At 42.1% G+C, this 16,513-nt stretch overlaps 7 protein-coding genes across 10 annotated transcripts; 1 reads left to right on the plus strand and 6 right to left on the minus strand.

Annotated features, from left to right (window-relative positions):
• Positions 1-11: 11 nt before the first annotated feature.
• LOC145710510 (deoxyribonuclease TATDN1-like) lies at positions 12-1,401 on the minus strand. The gene is made up of 5 exons (XM_081788274.1): positions 1,225-1,401; positions 877-1,181; positions 791-813; positions 393-516; positions 12-350 (listed from the first exon to the last, which is right to left on the minus strand). Exons 1-5 carry the CDS (start codon positions 1,352-1,354, stop codon positions 15-17), a joined length of 918 nt encoding a protein of 305 aa, XP_081644400.1. The 5' UTR covers positions 1,355-1,401; the 3' UTR covers positions 12-14.
• Positions 1,402-2,886: 1,485 nt separating this feature from the next.
• On the plus strand, positions 2,887-4,930 carry LOC145706644 (uncharacterized). 2 transcript variants are annotated; one of them, XM_081784065.1, is made up of 7 exons: positions 2,887-3,183; positions 3,548-3,854; positions 3,897-4,031; positions 4,076-4,211; positions 4,251-4,392; positions 4,435-4,629; positions 4,673-4,930. In XM_081784065.1, the coding sequence occupies exons 1-7, from the start codon at positions 2,910-2,912 to the stop codon at positions 4,894-4,896; spliced, it is 1,413 nt and encodes a 470-aa protein (XP_081640191.1). In that variant the 5' UTR covers positions 2,887-2,909; the 3' UTR covers positions 4,897-4,930. The 2 variants fall into 2 exon arrangements, with proteins under 2 accessions (XP_081640191.1, XP_081640192.1); XM_081784066.1 differs by having other exon boundaries at positions 2,887-3,021.
• A 1,606-nt stretch (positions 4,931-6,536) lies between these two features.
• On the minus strand, positions 6,537-9,189 carry LOC145706711 (actophorin-like). Of its 3 annotated transcripts, XM_081784143.1 has the most exons (6): positions 8,930-9,189; positions 8,314-8,396; positions 7,717-8,264; positions 7,569-7,652; positions 7,363-7,528; positions 6,537-7,321 (listed from the first exon to the last, which is right to left on the minus strand). In XM_081784143.1, the coding sequence occupies exons 3-6, from the start codon at positions 7,836-7,838 to the stop codon at positions 7,196-7,198; spliced, it is 498 nt and encodes a 165-aa protein (XP_081640269.1). In that variant the 5' UTR covers positions 7,839-8,264; positions 8,314-8,396; positions 8,930-9,189; the 3' UTR covers positions 6,537-7,195. The 3 variants fall into 3 exon arrangements, with proteins under 3 accessions (XP_081640269.1, XP_081640267.1, XP_081640268.1); XM_081784141.1 differs by lacking the exon at positions 8,930-9,189 and having other exon boundaries at positions 8,314-8,923; XM_081784142.1 differs by lacking the exon at positions 8,930-9,189 and having other exon boundaries at positions 7,717-8,923.
• A 4-nt stretch (positions 9,190-9,193) lies between these two features.
• Positions 9,194-10,888, minus strand: LOC145708825 (heterogeneous nuclear ribonucleoprotein A1-like). The gene is made up of 4 exons (XM_081786522.1): positions 10,391-10,888; positions 10,073-10,224; positions 9,780-10,028; positions 9,194-9,655 (listed from the first exon to the last, which is right to left on the minus strand). Exons 1-4 carry the CDS (start codon positions 10,488-10,490, stop codon positions 9,194-9,196), a joined length of 963 nt encoding a protein of 320 aa, XP_081642648.1. The 5' UTR covers positions 10,491-10,888.
• LOC145708826 (coenzyme Q-binding protein COQ10 homolog, mitochondrial-like) lies at positions 10,745-11,262 on the minus strand. The gene is made up of 3 exons (XM_081786523.1): positions 11,166-11,262; positions 10,967-11,120; positions 10,745-10,904 (listed from the first exon to the last, which is right to left on the minus strand). The coding sequence occupies exons 1-3, from the start codon at positions 11,260-11,262 to the stop codon at positions 10,745-10,747; spliced, it is 411 nt and encodes a 136-aa protein (XP_081642649.1).
• A 1,077-nt stretch (positions 11,263-12,339) lies between these two features.
• On the minus strand, positions 12,340-13,476 carry LOC145708828 (uncharacterized). Its single transcript, XM_081786524.1, has 4 exons — positions 13,275-13,476; positions 13,146-13,224; positions 12,962-13,093; positions 12,340-12,674 (listed from the first exon to the last, which is right to left on the minus strand). Exons 1-4 carry the CDS (start codon positions 13,470-13,472, stop codon positions 12,340-12,342), a joined length of 744 nt encoding a protein of 247 aa, XP_081642650.1. The 5' UTR covers positions 13,473-13,476.
• Positions 13,477-13,487: 11 nt separating this feature from the next.
• LOC145709663 (conserved oligomeric Golgi complex subunit 5-like) lies at positions 13,488-16,510 on the minus strand. Its single transcript, XM_081787358.1, has 9 exons — positions 16,340-16,510; positions 16,041-16,255; positions 15,714-15,998; positions 15,501-15,671; positions 15,182-15,449; positions 14,936-15,138; positions 14,595-14,890; positions 13,839-14,531; positions 13,488-13,786 (listed from the first exon to the last, which is right to left on the minus strand). Exons 1-9 carry the CDS (start codon positions 16,488-16,490, stop codon positions 13,621-13,623), a joined length of 2,448 nt encoding a protein of 815 aa, XP_081643484.1. The 5' UTR covers positions 16,491-16,510; the 3' UTR covers positions 13,488-13,620.
• Between the last annotated feature and the right edge of the window lie 3 nt (positions 16,511-16,513).

The following is a 16,513-nucleotide window of genomic DNA, read 5'->3' on the forward strand; positions in this document are numbered from 1 at the left end:
CTGTCGTCGGGGGATCACTCTAAGTCCAGCTTAAAAAGTCGCAGTGAGTTTGCCCATGCCGCATCAGCCACTTCATTCGGCTCTACTTCTTTTAGCGCAGCGATAATTTCGACGATCTGTACGATGTGGCACGGCTCCGAGCGTCCTTTCACGGTATGTCCGTCTGCCCATTTCTTCGGTGCATTCTTGGTCGGGAAAGTCGTCTTGATCAGGTTGTGACCAGCGTGGGATGCTTTGACTTCGCACCAAGGGCAGTCGGTTTCTATCATCAAACGCTCGAGCGGAATGTTTTTCACTACTTTCAAGTTTTCTTGCGTTTTGAGGCTACAGCCGTTGATTCCAATGTAGAACTAAACAATTTACTGAAAGATCTAACTAAACACTAAGTTTACCTTCGTTTCATTTAGAATTCTGTCTCTCTCAGCTTCAGTTCCGTCGAATGAATGCACAACTCCTCCTGCTTCAATTTTGTCTTTGTTTCGTAAAACGATTTCAAGGAAATCCGAGAGGTGCGATAGAAAATCCGTTCAAAAGGAGATTTACTAGGGCGGACAATATTCTAGGCCTGAGCGAGAAATTGGAAGAGATCAAATCAAATATTTGAATTTCAAATATTTTCGTCGCGCTATCATTCAGAAATCGTCATTTTATTTAATTTTCATCATGATAAAAATAAAAATTCATTAAAATTCTTCTTCTCTGCGCCTTGTTTCGAAAAAGTAAAAGAAATTCATATTATGAAATTTGTATAGGATTTCTGGATATTATATCACACGGACCTTCACATGCTGCCCTCATATGGAGGAAGAGAGGCTTTCCGCTATCCTTTGAGAGGCTGATCTAGAATATTCGACTGAAATTGAAGCTCGTAAAAGCCATGGAAGATTCCGGAATCGAGTATTCCTGTTTCCTGAGCTGCCTTTCAAAATATTTCTTTTGCGTTTCTTTCTCGCAAAACTGAAGTCTATCGTAATCAAGGCCACACTCGCCAATCGCCTTTACTCGTTCATTCTTTGCTAGATCGGCAAGCATGTTAAAGTAGATCTCTGGGTAGCCAGACATTTCGATTTCGTTGCAGCGGGTTGGATGGACCCCTACCGTTGAAAATCCGCCAGGTAGTTTTTCAGCTATTTTAAGGGCGTCTTCCGAGTCGTGGTAAGTTCCACCTGTGACCAAATAACCTGAAAACTACGCTTATCCACAATGAGTTTGCGATGTGTCTACCAGAAACGCCAACGTCAGTAGCCCGCTTTATAATACGATCGAAATCATCCTCGTGCTTTCTATTTCCTCGGTATATCCCAGTAAACACGGGATCCGTTAAATTCGCGCCGATGTCAAAGTATTTCGGCATTTTACAAAGTCTGAGCGGTCGGACAATGATTACAACCGATAAACGCGCACTCTAAATTAAATCTTGTCAACGAGCTGTTCTATTTAGGATATTCGTAATCTTGAAAACCGCGCGGTCAATCCGAAACACCCCGAGGCAAATCTGCGGTAGTGTACGATTCATGCGGTTCGGCGCCCATTTTTACGAAATAATTATTTCCTTTCTTTTTCACTCGGCCCGTGCTTTTCGGCCTTTTGCACTTGTAAATAGGGCAACTATGGATTACTAAAGAGTCGCTTGTATTGTTTATTAATTCCCAAATCGGTGGAACGTGCGATTTTACGCCAATAAAGTCGAGAACGACTCTTGAATAAAATTGTTTATCTCAAAATACGCTGCTTGCGGACCCCCGGGCTCAACGGAGACATGAAGTTTCCATAAGAGAAGCTGCTTTTTTGATGACTATACGAAGAAAATGGGCACGGCAAATCAATTGATGGTAAGTTTTATCAACTCTTCTTTTTAAAAGCACTTTGTATAATGGATACTAATCGCGTGCGCATGAGTGTACCCATTCCCTAAGTAATTATCGTCTCAGACAGACTTAAGCGTGTATCTGACGACGGGAACTAAACTGATTTTTACAAAAAAGGGCTCTCTATTGTGTAAAACGGAAAGTATATAAACGGGCATAGTTAGAGTTGTGTGCCGAAAGAGCAAGAAAGAAAAAAAAAACGCTCGGCGTGTAGTGTGCTCCAGAGGGGTCATTAAACACAAGCCAAAGAGCATTTACCAGGTCTTTTCAATAGTTTTTACGTAGCCCGTGACGACCCCAACAGAATTACATTGAAAAAGAGACAAAATCGGAGTGAGAGAAACAACAATTGAAAATGAATATAATCCAACGATAAATAAGCTTCTTTTTTTTTATTCGAATGCGAATACAGCCACATGGCGAAGCTACAGAGTGAAGCTACTAAAGCGGTGGCTAGCTGTGCTGGCAGTGGATGGAGAAATCCTAATTTTGGAATTCTTACACTCCTTGGTGAGTAGCATCAATCGCCCCGCTACGTTTGACTAAGCATTGTTACGAGGCAGCTTAAATAAATTCAACGAAATTAAATATACTCGTTTGTGCACGCGTATTTATTTTTTACCACTATTGATATTTGAAATATTTCCGACTCTTTTAATATTTGAATCGTTTTCTGAGCGCAAAAATTTGCGAACTTTTAGGTTTGATGAAAAGAGACCTGGTATTTACTTTTTATAGGAGTTGTTGCTGCTCCTCAAATTGTTTTTTTTTACAAGCACTAATTATTATTGCTAGTGTTGCTGATAGCTGTCGCGCAGGCCAGTAATGGCGGCCGTTTGAAGATGAAGAACCGATTTTTTGTTCTCGTCGGCGCTAGTCTACTTTCTGTCTATTCTATTTATGCCTTCAATCATCAAAAATCACTGCCATCATGTGTTCAAACTCAAGGAACGGCTCAAAAAATTAATTCCGCTGTCTAAGTTTTTTTTGGAAAGTGTTTTCAAGCCAGATGAAGGAAGTCTATCTCCCCAGGATGAAAAAATGATCCATCTCCTTCGAATGGTGGATACGTTGGGGCTGGATGAAGTGAAAAAACTAGCCGAAGACTACCTCCATCCGTCGAACTCGAGCGGCAATGCGCAGAAAACCAAAAGTGAGAAATTCTCACTGTTGCAGCTGCATCGTTTCGACCCCTTTGTATTCGCAAGGGATCATAAAGCGGACTGTCAACGACGGCTACAACTATCTGAGCTTACGTCCGAAGACAAGGCCCAAGCCGGATTGACACCGGAACAAGCTATCGAAAGATATAAAGGTTTTCTTCGCATGCTCCCGCACATATCGTTACTGACTATTAACCTTTCTATCAAAGCATTCACTAATCAAGTTTTGATGATTACCGGAAACGAGTGCGCACAGCGCGCATTCTGGCATTTGCGGCGATAATTTTTACACCTTGATAGTCGATCAGAAAGCTGTTAATATTTTGCAATTTAAAAGTTGCCCACTTTAGTACAATAACAATTGTTGGCTCCTATTGTTTTTACGTGAGAAGAAAATGATAAAACTCTAGCGAGTTTGGATGGTATTAAATTTTATTGAGTTGGGCACGGTCAGCTCCGGTCAATTTGTCGATCATAATTGATAGTTCTGTCAGATGGACTAATTGTTTGTTTCAGGAAAATTGCCAACGTGGGAAATCAAAGAAATTTCATCAAAGAAGTTTCCGAGGATATTCTTCGCCGGCGAAGGAGCGAACAAAACACATATGCTGCCAATGAATTTAACGAATAATTTTGGATTCGATGAGCCTAGCGAGACGGAAAATAAAGGGAAATACCGGTGGAAAATCGGCGACCATTTGGCCTACCGCTACGAGCTCTTGAAGTATCTGGGCGGGGGTACATATGGAGAAGTGCTCAAGGCTAGAGATCACATGCTAGAAAAGGATGTGGCCATTAAGGTTCTCAACAATTACACGTCAATGTAAGCTTATAAATCTTGAAAAACGAGTAAACCCAACTTTAGAGCGAAACACACGATGGTAGAATATAATATTATAAGCAAAATAAACAAAGCATTCCCGCATTCACCATTCTTCATTGTAAATATCGACAACTTCAAATTTCGCAATCATTTCTGTATGGTATTCGAGCTACTTGGGTATGGAATAATAAAATTTGCTGTATGTTATTAACGATTTTCAGAAAAACTGCCTACGATGTCTATGAGACAGAAGCATTTAGAAAAAATACTGAGCTTTTCAAGTCGTATGTTTCGGACTTGCTCAAAGGATTGGTGCTTATTCATTCCCTGGATATTCTTCACAACGACCTTAAACCTGTAAGTTTCTTTAATTGAAGATCATCTTACTATTTCTAGGATAATTTACTTTCTCCGCTCGAGCGTATTGATAACGAGCCCCGGATAAGAATAATGGACTTCGGGCTAAGCTGCGTGCTTGGCTCTAGTAAGGACAGATGTCCTTCTTACTACGTCCAGACTCGCTATTACCGTTCTCCAGGTAAGATTAATCGAATGATTTTTTCACAAAAAAAAAATTAAGAAGTCATGCTGGCGATGAATTACACCACTCAATCAGACATGTGGTCGATGGGAGTGATCATCGGGGAGATGTTTCGCGGCTCAGAATTCATTTTCGGAGAGACTGAGCCAGATCAGATGGCATCGATAATGGAGAACATTGGACTCCCTCCTGTACCATTCATCGAGAAAGGAGTTCGAAAAAGGATTTATTACGGTTAGGATGAAAATCATCAGTTTATGTTGAAATCTGCTTTTAGAGGGGGTTCATTACAAAACTGAAAAGGGTTTCCAGCGTCGCCCTTATCGTAAGTCGATTCCGAAAACTCTGGGCCTTATTTCGCCGGATGACGATTTGTTTCACGATTTCCTGCGTCGTCTGCTTCAATGGGAGCCAGACAAAAGAATGACTGCCGCGGAAGCACTTAACCACCCCTGGTTAACAGGAATCGACGAAGACATGAGGCGAATTCCAGCTCTGTAACTACTTTTTATATAACGCTCATAGGTTCCCAATAAAGTTCATTCAATAATGTTCAAGGAGGAGTTTTGTAAGAGTTTATTCGGCTCTTTGGATTTTATTTTTAAATGCGCTTGCAGAGGACTGCGTTGAGAAAACCTGAGGAGGAGGCGGCGCTCTGATCGCAGAAAGAACTAGCAAATAAATAATCGTTGAATGATCGTCTTAGGAACCTTGGAAGGATTCCGCGTTTCTCAGTTCCAGCTCTGTGTCTTCTCATGAGCTCGTGACCTCTTCCGAATACATGCCCCGTCCAGGTCAGCGGATTAAGTTGACCCAGCGAGTCCAGGAGTTCCTTTCCCTCGTTTTTGATTAGTAAAAAAGAGAACTATCACTGAGATTCAATTAAGCATTTTCAAAAACTTGACTGGGTTTTCTCTCCATACGAATGAGCGAAAATAAACAACAAAGACAGTTTCATGATTTAAAATCTTGTCTCTTTAAGATTATGATAATCCTTTTACTCGACTTCACTAGTGATGAGTTTTAAATAGAGGACTCGCCTTAATAATGGATCGCCCAATTGATTCAGAAGACCATTTTGGGTCTCGAAACAATGAGCAGGAAATCCTAAATGATTATATTGGGAATCGAAGAAGAGAAAATATATCTTTCAGACCGCGACTTCAATAAGAAATAATGTCTAAATTGACAACTGGGTTGAATAAGAGGAAAATTTATTTAACAGATTCGCGCGAAAATAAATCCAGTTTAACTTTATGCGAATAGTTTCCTTTAACAAATTCACTTATCGAAATTTCTTCTGGAATATCATATCCTTTTCGTTTTTCTTTAATGCTTTCTAGCGAGCTTTCAGGATCATTTCGGGTGAGTGTTCGCATAAGACCCATTTTTCGTTGCTCTCGTTCGTTTTCCACTTCGAAATTCACCATGAATGCAACTTTAGATGGCTTTAAAGGTACGTTAATTAATATTACTTCAAGGAGTGCTTCAAAGCCGTTCCTAATGCATGGCCGCCAGTAAGTCCAAGGGCACCGCATTTTAAAAAGAAATGCTTATTATCAGAAGTCGGTCGCATCGTCCGATAAAACGAGCTCACTATTGGCATCTTACGAAGTATCTCCGCGATTCGAAGAAGCATGCCGACGATTTCTAAATCTAACATAGTTTTAGTATCTTAGAAATGGTAGTTATCGATTATCGTACAGTGGACTATTGCAGTGATCATTTCGAGCTGACCCTTTTTTGAGGATTGCCTGGTGCCTCGCGACTTTGAGTACGTTTCTTCGTTCCCACCCGTTCCATTTGTGCTAGTTGTATTTTAGCTTGATTTGAAGGAACTCCGTAAGGGGATTTTTCCGTAGTTTCTTGGAGACACTTCACGATCGCTTCCGGGTGCACATCCGCTTTGAGCAGCTCCACGATGCAGCGGAATAGCGTGGGATCAACGTCAACCCCTGCGTAATGGGAAAGCTCGTAGAGCTTGAAAGTTTCTTCGTCGTAGTCTTTTAGGCAGCGAGGGATATCGCGAGAGCTCATTCTTCAACAACAATGATCACTTTTTGGCCTTACGACGCGATGCCAACTTGAAAGATGTCCTGCCTTGCAAGCCTGCGAGTTTTTGCAAAATCAAGAGTCAAGGGTTTTTGAATCATTCGTGATGTCTATTTTTTCATTGGTATTAATTCAAGTATTTTGTTGCACAGAAAACCGAAAAAAGTAATAAGGATAAGCTGAACTTTGAAATAACGAAGCCTTAAATATGCATGTAATGTCTCTTATTTGAATGAACTGTGAGTGTTATTTATTCTAGTGTACTGTATCGTACTGTCGCAAGACCATACTGCACGAAGGATGACAGTATAGAGATGCAAAATAGAGAGATTTGTACTGCACGCGAGTCGCTAAAATTTGAATGAGTTTTTTTTTTGTCCTATCGGCGCGACTGAAACAGTAGCTACGGCTTAAACGGTTACATTTTTGCTAAAACCTTGGGAGCCAGGATTAGCCGTTGTTTTCGTACATTTGAAAAATCGGTGGCGTAGAAAAAGTAAAATTTAAATAATTAATTAAAACTGTTCAAGTGATGTAAAAAGGCAGCACCCCATCGGCAGGATCAGGAACGCACCTAGGGCGTAAATGATCACGAGGAGCCTGAGGGGGGCAGTATTTCCAGACAAAAATAGTAATAATAAAGGTGCGTTTTGGGGCTTGTCATTGTTTTATGTTGATGATTTTCGAATGTTCACATGTAGATTCACAGGTTGTAAGTGTGTGAAAGAAGTGAGAAGGGAAAGTGTACTCAGGCTTTGATTCCCTCGAATTCGATGATTCCGGAACCGGAGGTTCTGATGTCGGGGAGAGAGGCAAGATCGCCGATGCGATCCGAGGCTTCGAGCTCGTCTCGTCCGGTTAATTGCCATTCGACCTTGAAAATTTGTTTGGGAGAGGACTAACTAAGAATCTAACCTGGACGCCGTCGAATTTCTTTTTTAAAGCATCCTTTGAGGAGGCGGAAACCATCTTCTGTTTGATAGAGGCAGTGGAAGGAGCCCAAACGATGAAAGTGAGTTTTGTTCGTGTTCCTGCAGGAAGACCAGATCCCATGTCAATCTTCATCTCAACGTCGTAAATTCTAAAAAAAAATAAGAAATTAAGAAAAAGCTCGAGCGTACCCGTATCGGCACTCGTTGTCTGGGAGATTGGAGGTCCAGTTCTTCCAGGCACTGTCTGATCCAGCGGCGATGATAGAGTCCTCGCTTTTCCAGGGTTGTCATTTTGCTTGCATTTAATTTTATTGATTGTTTATGTTAAAACCCGTGCCAGACGATGATTTCTTTCATGTTGTCGGAAAGCTTGAAGTTGCAGGCCTTGATCTTCTTCGACTTGAGCGCTTCCCACTGCTTGATGCAGGCATCGTTGACTTTCACTCCGGACATAGCCATCTTTACAAAGGTTTAATACGCTCTGTCTGAAATAATGAAAATCAATCTTTGTTGGATCAAAACATACGATTCAGGAGAGTTTGCAATAGAAGGTTATATAAATTTAGGCAATATGGGTCAGTTAAAAAGAGATTAATGAAGTTGGTGAATGTCTGGGACAAGGAGAAAAAACGTGGCAGGTGAAGTGAAATGGGGAGGATGGGTTCTAGGAATATCGTTTTGTTGGTGGTTTTGGAAAGTGGGGAACAGAGGTGAAGATATATGTTTCTAGAGAAAAAAGGAGGAAGAGATCGTTTTCTTGAGGAGGCTTTAAGTCATTAATTGATAAGAGAGATGATTATATTGGACTACGATTGGGAGTATGATCAATTCAATTTTTATAATACTCCTGTTTATATCCGTTGCCAGCGTAGCCTGCTCTTGCTTCTGAAATAGCGATTTGCTTGTAAGGTAAGAGTTTCGAAGGCTCTAAAACCTGGTGGGACGGAAGGATTGTAGTATTGACTGGAGCCTGAAGCTGCTTCACTGCTGGACTTACTCTCCTGCCCCTTTTCCCTACTGAAAACGCATATTAGCTCAATTGGCGTTTGAATCTTTTATACATTATCCGATCCCTTTTTCGAAACTCCAATGGCAGAATGCGATACAAATACTTTGCATTTTATCGCATCAAGTTAAGAGAGGGAATCAAGGAACGGATATTTGACCTGTATTGCGTTGAGAAGAGTTGCCGATAATAGTTGCAATTAAGCTTATACTGCAATTCTTGATTTTCACTGAGGGCGTCAAAAAAGACGAACCATTTCCGCTTTGACTATGCAAGGGGAGAATTTAAAAGCCAAAATGACAATTGAAATCGCAGGACCAATCACATTCGAGCATTTAAAAAATCAGAAAAAATCGAGAATCGCGGTAGAAATCAAAGACGATGGAGGTAAACGAAATTAACGAAAGAATAAAATCAAAATAACAAAAAGGAACTAAAAAGAGGCGGTACAGCATGTACTCTAATCGAGTCTTCGATTAGGGAGTTAAACAATTTTTCTAAGGATATATAGCGGAGTAAACGTTCGAGTCACTCAAATGACTACCTAGATCCATTTGCAGCCGGATCGGCGATATAAGAGCCGCTACGACCGCTGTCGTAGCCACTTGGCGCTGCTGCATACGCAGAGTTGTCTCTAGAAGGAGGCCCAGGAGGTGGCGCCGGATATCCTCCGTGGGTATGAGGAGGGGGATCACGTGGCGGATAGCCGCGGTCGGAATAGCTATCACGAGGCGGAGGAGGATGCCCACCATATCTGTTTTGCTCCGGTGGGCCATACCGATCATAATAATCCCTTATTTCTGGCTGTCTAAGAAAGCTTGCCAATTTGCAGCAATGCCAAAGTGCGTGTTAAACTACAATAAAGCCAGTTCCTTGGAGGACCGTAACGGTCTACAGGCGGTCTATCGTAACTACTGCCATATCGATCGTATCCTCTAGGCGGGGATCGTTCTCTTGCGTAGGGATCTCCATATCTCTCCTGTGGAGGACCATATCTATCCCTTGGATAGCCTCGATCTTCATAGCCTCCCCGATCGTAGCCTCTATCATATCCTCCTCTATCGTGATAGCCGCCGTGGGGAGGACCTCGTCGATGGTAGCCACCGTGCTCGTCGTCGTACGGCCGACCGTACGGATGATGGCCGCCATAATGCTGCCGGTGATTTCGGTCGTGTGCGCCGCGGCGCTGCTGACTTTCACGCCTCTTCGTGGCCGTCTCGATTTGAAATCTCGTTAGCGCTTTTCGCGTCTCAACCGGACGCCCGGCAACCTTAACGAGGATAAATGAAGCTGCTGAACTTATAAACACTTGTTGCTCGCACGTCACAATACATCTTACAGCAATAAGGCAATAATCAAACACGAAAGCAGTATTTTTTCTCTCAAGGACTTACCGTGTGCTTCTCGCCAACTATTCTGTCGACGGGATCATGGTCTTGAAAAGTGATGAAAGCCTGTCCCTTGTCGGAGTGAAGCTCGAACTCTTGAATGGCGCCAAAGCCCTCGAAGTATCCCCTGATCTCTGACTCCGTGAGATCGCCGATCGAGCCGATATATAGTTTCGTGGTCGATACTGCAGCTGCCGGATCCCGGGACTCGTTCCGAGAGATCGCTCGCTTTGGCTCAAGTACACGCCCGGCAACCTTTAAAGTAATCGTTAGTACTATGACTGGGAAGAAGCTTTCACCTTGTGAGGCCGATTATTCATGACTTGGTCGACGGCCGTGCCTCTGGTGAAAGTAACGAACCCAAAACCCTTTGCAAACTTGGTTTTGGGGTCCTTGGGCACCACACAATCCACTATCTCTCCGAAACTCGAAAAATGATTTTTGAGCATTTCTGTAGCTAGTTTCATTATCATGCCGAGTTCAATTAGCTGCTGTATAGTTTGCAATACACCAAACAGTATGTTTGCAGGATTGATACATGTGAGATGTATGCTAGACGCAAAAGCTTTAATGCTTGTCAGAATTATTGATACGAAATGACTGTAATGACTCTATTCCTTCATCCGCCTCATAAGGCAAATTCCCGATGAAAATTTTCCTTGCTTGCTCAGGCTCATTGAATTCATCGTCGAGTATGTGGTGCGAGCTTTCCGACATCTGAAAAGATAGCCTGGTTTTTGACTGGTTCACTGAAGCAAACGCTGGTTAACCTGAACCAATTGACCTTGGGGGACAGGGACTCGCCATGCATCAAGAATAGTACAGTGCAGATTACGGTCAAAAATAAAGCTCATGCGAGGTAAAACTGTGAATGTCAAGTCAGCTTGCTGATCACAACCAACATTAAGCAAATAGTCTAGTTATTATTCGACAGATCACAATGATTGTAAGATGCTAGAAAAGTTTCATAGTTATTTTTTGCCGTGTCTCGCTCTTTTCTCAAGCGCCTCAGCTTCCTGTTTAAATGCCTCAACGAATTGAGTTGAGAAGGTCTCTAAGTCAATAACATCTTCTACCAGGCCGAGCGACTTTGCAAGTTCGTATCTTACTTCCAGCTCTACTACTGTAATACTATCATCAGGGGTTTGCGTGAATAGTTTCTAGAGAAAACTAAAGTCGAATGGAGGTCAAACCCGTGGCCATTTTTTCTTGGAGTGAATTTCCACCTCGTGTCGAGGAATTTCAACGGGAAAGAGGTGCTATTCTGCGCTAGAATCTCGCTCTCCGAGTAAGTAAGCTTAGACTTCCAACTGTGTCTTATCGGGCCGAACTTGATGTCAATCTGACCTAGAAATGTTCAGAGAAATGAATTCACAGTCGAGAAGCGCTAACCGCTCGACTTGTCGGACGAAAGGATGGAATTTTCGCAAAAGGGCACGAAATTGGAATAATTGCCGACGTCAGCCACAACGCCGTAAATAGTCGCCATCTCAGCGCGAATAACTTTCCCCGAGTGAAAAATCGCCTTTTAGAAAGGTCCTTTTCATTATCTCTCTCTCTCTCTCTTTCGTAGTTAAATGAAGATCGTCTTTTGTCACTCTGACTTCACGCTTGTGCAAAGTGGCGAGGCCACGGCACAATTTACCCAAGCCCAAAATCCGACTCATTCTTTGTGTCGACCGAGCGGTTCGACCGATTCGATTTTTTCTCTGAAAAAAAAGTAAAAAAATAACACCCTCGAAAAAAACCGTCCACCCGGACCGAGAATGCGCATTATGCAATTGTCGTTGAACATCGAGTCTGTCAGTAAATACGCGTTATGCATCTCTTGCTTCGAGCCTGGTAGAAAGAAGTATTTAAAAACGTCGCAAGGAAAATAATAATTCGGCAAACTGAGTATTTTTTGTATTGATTTTTCGCTGAGTCAAGAGTCACTGAGACATCAGGCTCCTTTTTAACCCTACGCTCGAAATTGGTATAGAAATAGGCTGAACTCCCATAATTGTTACCTGAATTTAATAAAGGAATCAAGCTGAAAATGCGGATCATTGCGTTTGTGTATAAATTGGTTTGAGGATGAAATGGTAAGGAATGAATACTGTGAACTGGGAAGAGTACAATGCGAACATGAAAGCCGATCTTTCTCTGTTGCTTTTGAAGAAACATTAATGAGAATGATATCAAGTATCTTCACGCTTGGCGGATAAATACACTAATCAAGCGAGAAAATGTTACCGGCTCTGATGGGGCTCTGGAATGACAGTTTTTAGAATCTCTCTCAATCTCTGAGTTACTGTAAGTTTTTTGTATGTTTTTGGAGTTTTATATTGACAGGAAGTTAGTCAATTGGTGAGATCTCTGCTCGTCAATGAGTAATCACTTCGCCGGGATCTCTATCATTGTTGTTCACTAACGGAAGTGGCCTTCGCTGCGGGGCGATTTGCACCGCCTCCACCCCTTCCATGCGCCGACCGTTCTTTCTTTTTACCCCCTGCTACCGCTGCGCTGCTACTGTCGATATTCTTACGATGGAATTTCACAACTGTCATTTATGATCAAAACTAATTTACTGGCAATCAGAGATTTCCGTTTCCTTTTGTGCGTCATTGAGCGGCTGGTTTTTACTTCTAGCAACTCTTCCACCTCTATTGCCTTTTCCACGACCTCTGTCGCTCCTTTGAGATCGATTCTGCCCGTTTTCTCGGGCACCGTTGGCTTCGTTTCTTTGGCCGCTTTTTCTGGAGCTGTTTGAGTTAGACGAGGAAGTACCAAGAAGTGCACGCTTGTTCGGAGCGAATTTGACAAGTTCTTTTATAAGAAAGTTACTGATAAGAGTGACCAGTCGTGGAGCTCTCCGAGATACTATGAGTGTATCTAGGTCTTTTGACGAATTCGATTCTTCTGAAAAATATTATTCGAAAAAATCGTATTAACGGATTGTGTTGTCAAAATCGTAAATAATTATATCGCAGATGCGTTTTAGAATTTCTCTAGAAATTTTGAGCCGTGACCAGGCTCGTTCCTCTTTATGCGCTCCAAAAATGGCTTTGGCCTTGTCTACAAAATTAAATGAATCATTTGAAGCATCACACTGGCACAAAAGATGAGCCAGAGTCTCCCTATTTGGGCATTTTTCAAACTTTAAAGAAATCAATGCGGTCGATCGAAGGTAGCAAAAAGCATGTTACCTAACGGTTTCCACTGCGTAGTAATTGTCGACTCGCAGATTTCGGTATAAATCCAGACTCTTTTCCGGTGTGTCAATTCCCCGACAATTTGGGAATGCACACCCACAGCTTCACTTGCGTAAACTTTGGCAGCTTTAAGAAACAAATTAGGTCGCAATTCAAAACGAAGTGTCAGAACACTTACTTGCGTTTCCTTCCGTAGCCATGATCGCCTTCAACATTTCTACAGTGTCGGTAACATCACTCTCGTTGTTTAGTTCAAGCTTCATATAAACGAATTATTAACTTTTGCTCTTTTATTGAAAGCAAATACCTCAGTTGGTTCTAGCTTCTTGCTAATGCACAACTTATCAATCACTCCACTAGCATTCGTGATGGTCGTTTCGTCGGGAATGTAGTTCTCCATTGTTCTCAACTGCTTCTCTTCCTTGTTTTCACCGGTCGCTTTCAGTAAAATCACAAAAAGCGACCGACTTACGCAGCCATGGCTAAACGGCCCCAGATTAAGCATTTCACATAATTTTTATGAATATATAAGTTTATGCTTGGTATTGCGGAAGTCCCGGAGCAGTTTAAAAGTTGGGGCGTGTATATGTGACAGAAAGAAGGTCGACAGAAAGTTCATAATTAATACTAAAGCAAATGTGGTCTCTGGCAAGTCAAATAGACAAGCCCTGTTGTAAAAGTTGAGTTATCGAAGTGATTTCATGAACAAACTCGGTTTTATTTTCGAGAGTGGCGTTCTTCGTGTAATTTTCGACGGTGCCTTTTAGAAGTGACAGGCGCTCTTTCTCACTCTCGTGATCGTCTAGCCATTGCGAGTATCTAGGGAATAAGACAAGGTAACACCAGTTGTAAATTGTCAAACTACTAGTACCTGCTACGGCTCCAGTCTGCTACTTCAAAAGGCGATTTTAATTCTTCGGCTGCCCTTGATATTAATAGCGTGATACAAGTAGAGTGAGGAACGCTTTCTCCAATACATCCACTATTTAGGATATCTTCTTCGGTGGCGCAGACGAGTGGCCTCACCGCTCGGAAGGTCTGATAAACTTTATCCAGGTCACATAGTCTCGAACAGAGTGGCGAAAGAGCCTCTTCGAAAAATTTGAAGTCATTGGAAATCTTCTGCTTGCCGCCTTGACTGATCGGACGAATGAGGGTTATGTGGCGTATAAACAGTTTTAACGCACGACCAGCTAGAGGGCTTAAATTCTGTGCAAGAAAAGCGCGAGCATGGATAAAACTGAAATGGTCCTTGTATGAGTTCAGTCTGCTACTAGTAGATTCATAATATCTTTGTGAATGAAAATGGCAACAATAAAACTTCGAACTCGATTCCTTCGCGACACGTTTGATGAAGGTCTCAAGCTCTCTGATGAAAAGGGACGGCTTGTCTGTTACGCTGGACTCGTCTATAGAAAAATCCTCCTTGTGCATAGTAAGTATGATTGATTCTATTGCATCAGCGACAGAGGCAAAGATCGGTTCCATGATCGTCTCCTTGAGCTGTTCGCATGAGTCCAACATCGAAGTAAAGCCGATTTTCGCGGTTTCAGTAAGGCTTTCTCTTTTATTTCGGATGGCCAAAGAAAGGATTAAATGATTTTTCGTTAAAAAGAACAATCCGTGCCTATGATCTGCCTGTGTTCCTTCCAAGTACTCAGACAATATATATGTGGAGTTAACAAGGCCGTAGTTTTGAACCTGAGTGTCATTCATTGGTCCAATAACTTGAGCACTATTCGGTGTTCTCGTGACGAGCCCTTCGACTTTTGCAATGTAAAGATTAACAGCCTGCTCAATGTTCTTTATGATATCGTTTTGTAGTTCGTCATCAAAGAGAATTGAGCTTATCTCAGAATTGATTTCCTTGGATACTGAATCCACATCTGCCACGACGATAGTCTTGTTGTTTGAAATATGCGGCTAAAAATAACAATTAGTTCAGACCTGAGTGTTCGTTTCCCGCACCTGGAAGGAATTGTTCACATGAGTCAGGAGATTGTTCAACGAATTTGAAACATACGCGGCTTTGAAAGAGGCGATCGAGTTTCTAAGATCCTGTTCTGGGTTGTACTCTGTGTCCTGTGAGCCAAACATCAAACTGAAGCCTTCTTTATTTTGCTGGACTTTGTCCCATAGAGATAGCAGAATTCGCAGGAGTCTTGGGTATTCTATACATTTCCATTTACTCTCTATTGTTTTATCCAGACCAACCTTGTTCGAAGGTCGTTTTAATGACGACATTGTATTGCGCCGATTTCTTGAGAGCTTTTTGAATATGGCTGACTAGATTGCGCCAAAAGACCAAACTCAAATTCGTCTGGCAACCTTCTTTTGCCATAAGTTCGGAGAAGAGAAGATGCGTAACTGGGTCGCGTTTTTTCAAAATCACTTTTTGAATTTGCTGCACATTCATTATCATCACATGAAGATACTCCACCATTTCGTCCAATGATGCCCAGAGATTGGCTTTCAAGTTGACCTTATGATGATTTATTTTTTCAAGCATTCAATCGCTTTTCAGAGTATTTACTTGATTAGATATATTCATGTTCGCTCTTCCAGGTCGAGCTCCTTGTGACGACGAGCTATCTGTTAGAAGACGGACGTCAACGGCCTCTTGAATTGACTTCTCAGCATTTGTTTTGCAATCTTCGACTTGCCTATTCACAGCGCTACTCAGTTGGCCGAGATTAAAGAAGACCTACGACTTTATGTAAGGGATATACTCCTTTCGAAGCAATACCTGAAGAGAGGTGGCCACTTGCGATGGGTTCTCGCCTGAGATGCCTTTCTCTAAAAGACGATGTGCTTCTACTTCAACATCCTTCCGTGACTTTGATATAAACTCTAAATCTTCTTGGATGATAGTTATCTTCGGCAAGACTTCATTATCTTGCTGTAGAAAGTCGAGTTCATTCAGAGTTTGGGCAGCCTTCGTAACTTCTTTCATTCCTTGCGAAATTTGTGTTCTCAAGCGTTTCGTCAGATACAACAAACGAATCAGTCGACGAAGGAGATCCGTCGCGTCCTATCGAAAGACTCGTCAAAGGCCTACAATAGCTAACCCTACCTGCAGTCGCGATAATTGAAGTGTTCTCGCTTCCATTTTAGCAAAGGGCTCGCTAATTCTCGCAGATATTCTTCCCACTACATCTTTGAGGGACGAGATCCGCGAGGTCATTACGTCGAGCACAGACTCAAGGGACTCGATGCCCGTCGTTTGTGCGAGAAGATCTTCGTGTCTTGCAGAGATTTGATTTTGAAGTTCGTTATTTAGAAGGTTCACTGAGTTCTTGTCGGAAGAGTTGAAATATTATTTTCGAAATTGACCTATTTTCGCCTTTTAAATATAGGAAGAATATGTTCAACTCTCCTGCAAATTGACGAGAACATTGGAAACGACACTGGATTTTAGCACCTGCATGGCGTATTGCTCAGTTTTAAAGTCATTCTCAAGGAATTGTGCAAGATGAGGATCCTGCTTTGTCAAGCGCTGGACGACTTCGTTTACATTGGCCATTCTGTGAAAGAAACAAATTCAGA

Source organism: Oikopleura dioica, chromosome XSR (genome assembly GCF_907165135.1).
Source record: "Oikopleura dioica chromosome XSR, OKI2018_I68_1.0, whole genome shotgun sequence".
NCBI lineage: Eukaryota > Metazoa > Chordata > Appendicularia > Copelata > Oikopleuridae > Oikopleura > Oikopleura dioica.

Coding starts and splice junctions, on each gene's coding strand:
- LOC145710510 (XM_081788274.1), bottom strand. CDS start 1,354: ATGCCGAAATACTTTGACATCGGCGCGAATTTAACGGATCCCGTGTTT. Junction 1,182..1,224: donor TACTGACGTTGGCGTTTCTG/GTAGACACATCG, acceptor CGTAGTTTTCAG/GTTATTTGGTCACAGGTGGA. Junction 814..876: donor CGATTCCGGAATCTTCCATG/GCTTTTACGAGC, acceptor GATAGCGGAAAG/CCTCTCTTCCTCCATATGAG.
- LOC145706644 (XM_081784065.1), top strand. CDS start 2,910: ATGATCCATCTCCTTCGAATGGTGGATACGTTGGGGCTGGATGAAGTG. Junction 3,855..3,896: donor CTCAACAATTACACGTCAAT/GTAAGCTTATAA, acceptor ACCCAACTTTAG/AGCGAAACACACGATGGTAG. Junction 4,032..4,075: donor ATGGTATTCGAGCTACTTGG/GTATGGAATAAT, acceptor AACGATTTTCAG/AAAAACTGCCTACGATGTCT.
- LOC145706711 (XM_081784143.1), bottom strand. CDS start 7,838: ATGGCTATGTCCGGAGTGAAAGTCAACGATGCCTGCATCAAGCAGTGG. Junction 7,529..7,568: donor GACAACGAGTGCCGATACGG/GTACGCTCGAGC, acceptor ATTTTTTTTTAG/AATTTACGACGTTGAGATGA. Junction 7,322..7,362: donor AGAAATTCGACGGCGTCCAG/GTTAGATTCTTA, acceptor CAAATTTTCAAG/GTCGAATGGCAATTAACCGG.
- LOC145708825 (XM_081786522.1), bottom strand. CDS start 10,490: ATGTCGGAAAGCTCGCACCACATACTCGACGATGAATTCAATGAGCCT. Junction 10,225..10,390: donor GCCTTATGAGGCGGATGAAG/GAATAGAGTCAT, acceptor AACTAGCTACAG/AAATGCTCAAAAATCATTTT. Junction 10,029..10,072: donor TGAATAATCGGCCTCACAAG/GTGAAAGCTTCT, acceptor ATTACTTTAAAG/GTTGCCGGGCGTGTACTTGA.
- LOC145708826 (XM_081786523.1), bottom strand. CDS start 11,262: ATGGCGACTATTTACGGCGTTGTGGCTGACGTCGGCAATTATTCCAAT. Junction 11,121..11,165: donor TTCGTCCGACAAGTCGAGCG/GTTAGCGCTTCT, acceptor GAACATTTCTAG/GTCAGATTGACATCAAGTTC. Junction 10,905..10,966: donor CCAAGAAAAAATGGCCACGG/GTTTGACCTCCA, acceptor CCCTGATGATAG/TATTACAGTAGTAGAGCTGG.
- LOC145708828 (XM_081786524.1), bottom strand. CDS start 13,472: ATGCTTAATCTGGGGCCGTTTAGCCATGGCTGCGTAAGTCGGTCGCTT. Junction 13,225..13,274: donor AGAAGCTAGAACCAACTGAG/GTATTTGCTTTC, acceptor GTTTATATGAAG/CTTGAACTAAACAACGAGAG. Junction 13,094..13,145: donor GGCTACGGAAGGAAACGCAA/GTAAGTGTTCTG, acceptor TGTTTCTTAAAG/CTGCCAAAGTTTACGCAAGT.
- LOC145709663 (XM_081787358.1), bottom strand. CDS start 16,490: ATGGCCAATGTAAACGAAGTCGTCCAGCGCTTGACAAAGCAGGATCCT. Junction 16,256..16,339: donor TCTCGTCAATTTGCAGGAGA/GTTGAACATATT, acceptor ACAAGAACTCAG/TGAACCTTCTAAATAACGAA. Junction 15,450..15,500: donor ACATGAATATATCTAATCAA/GTAAATACTCTG, acceptor AATCATCATAAG/GTCAACTTGAAAGCCAATCT.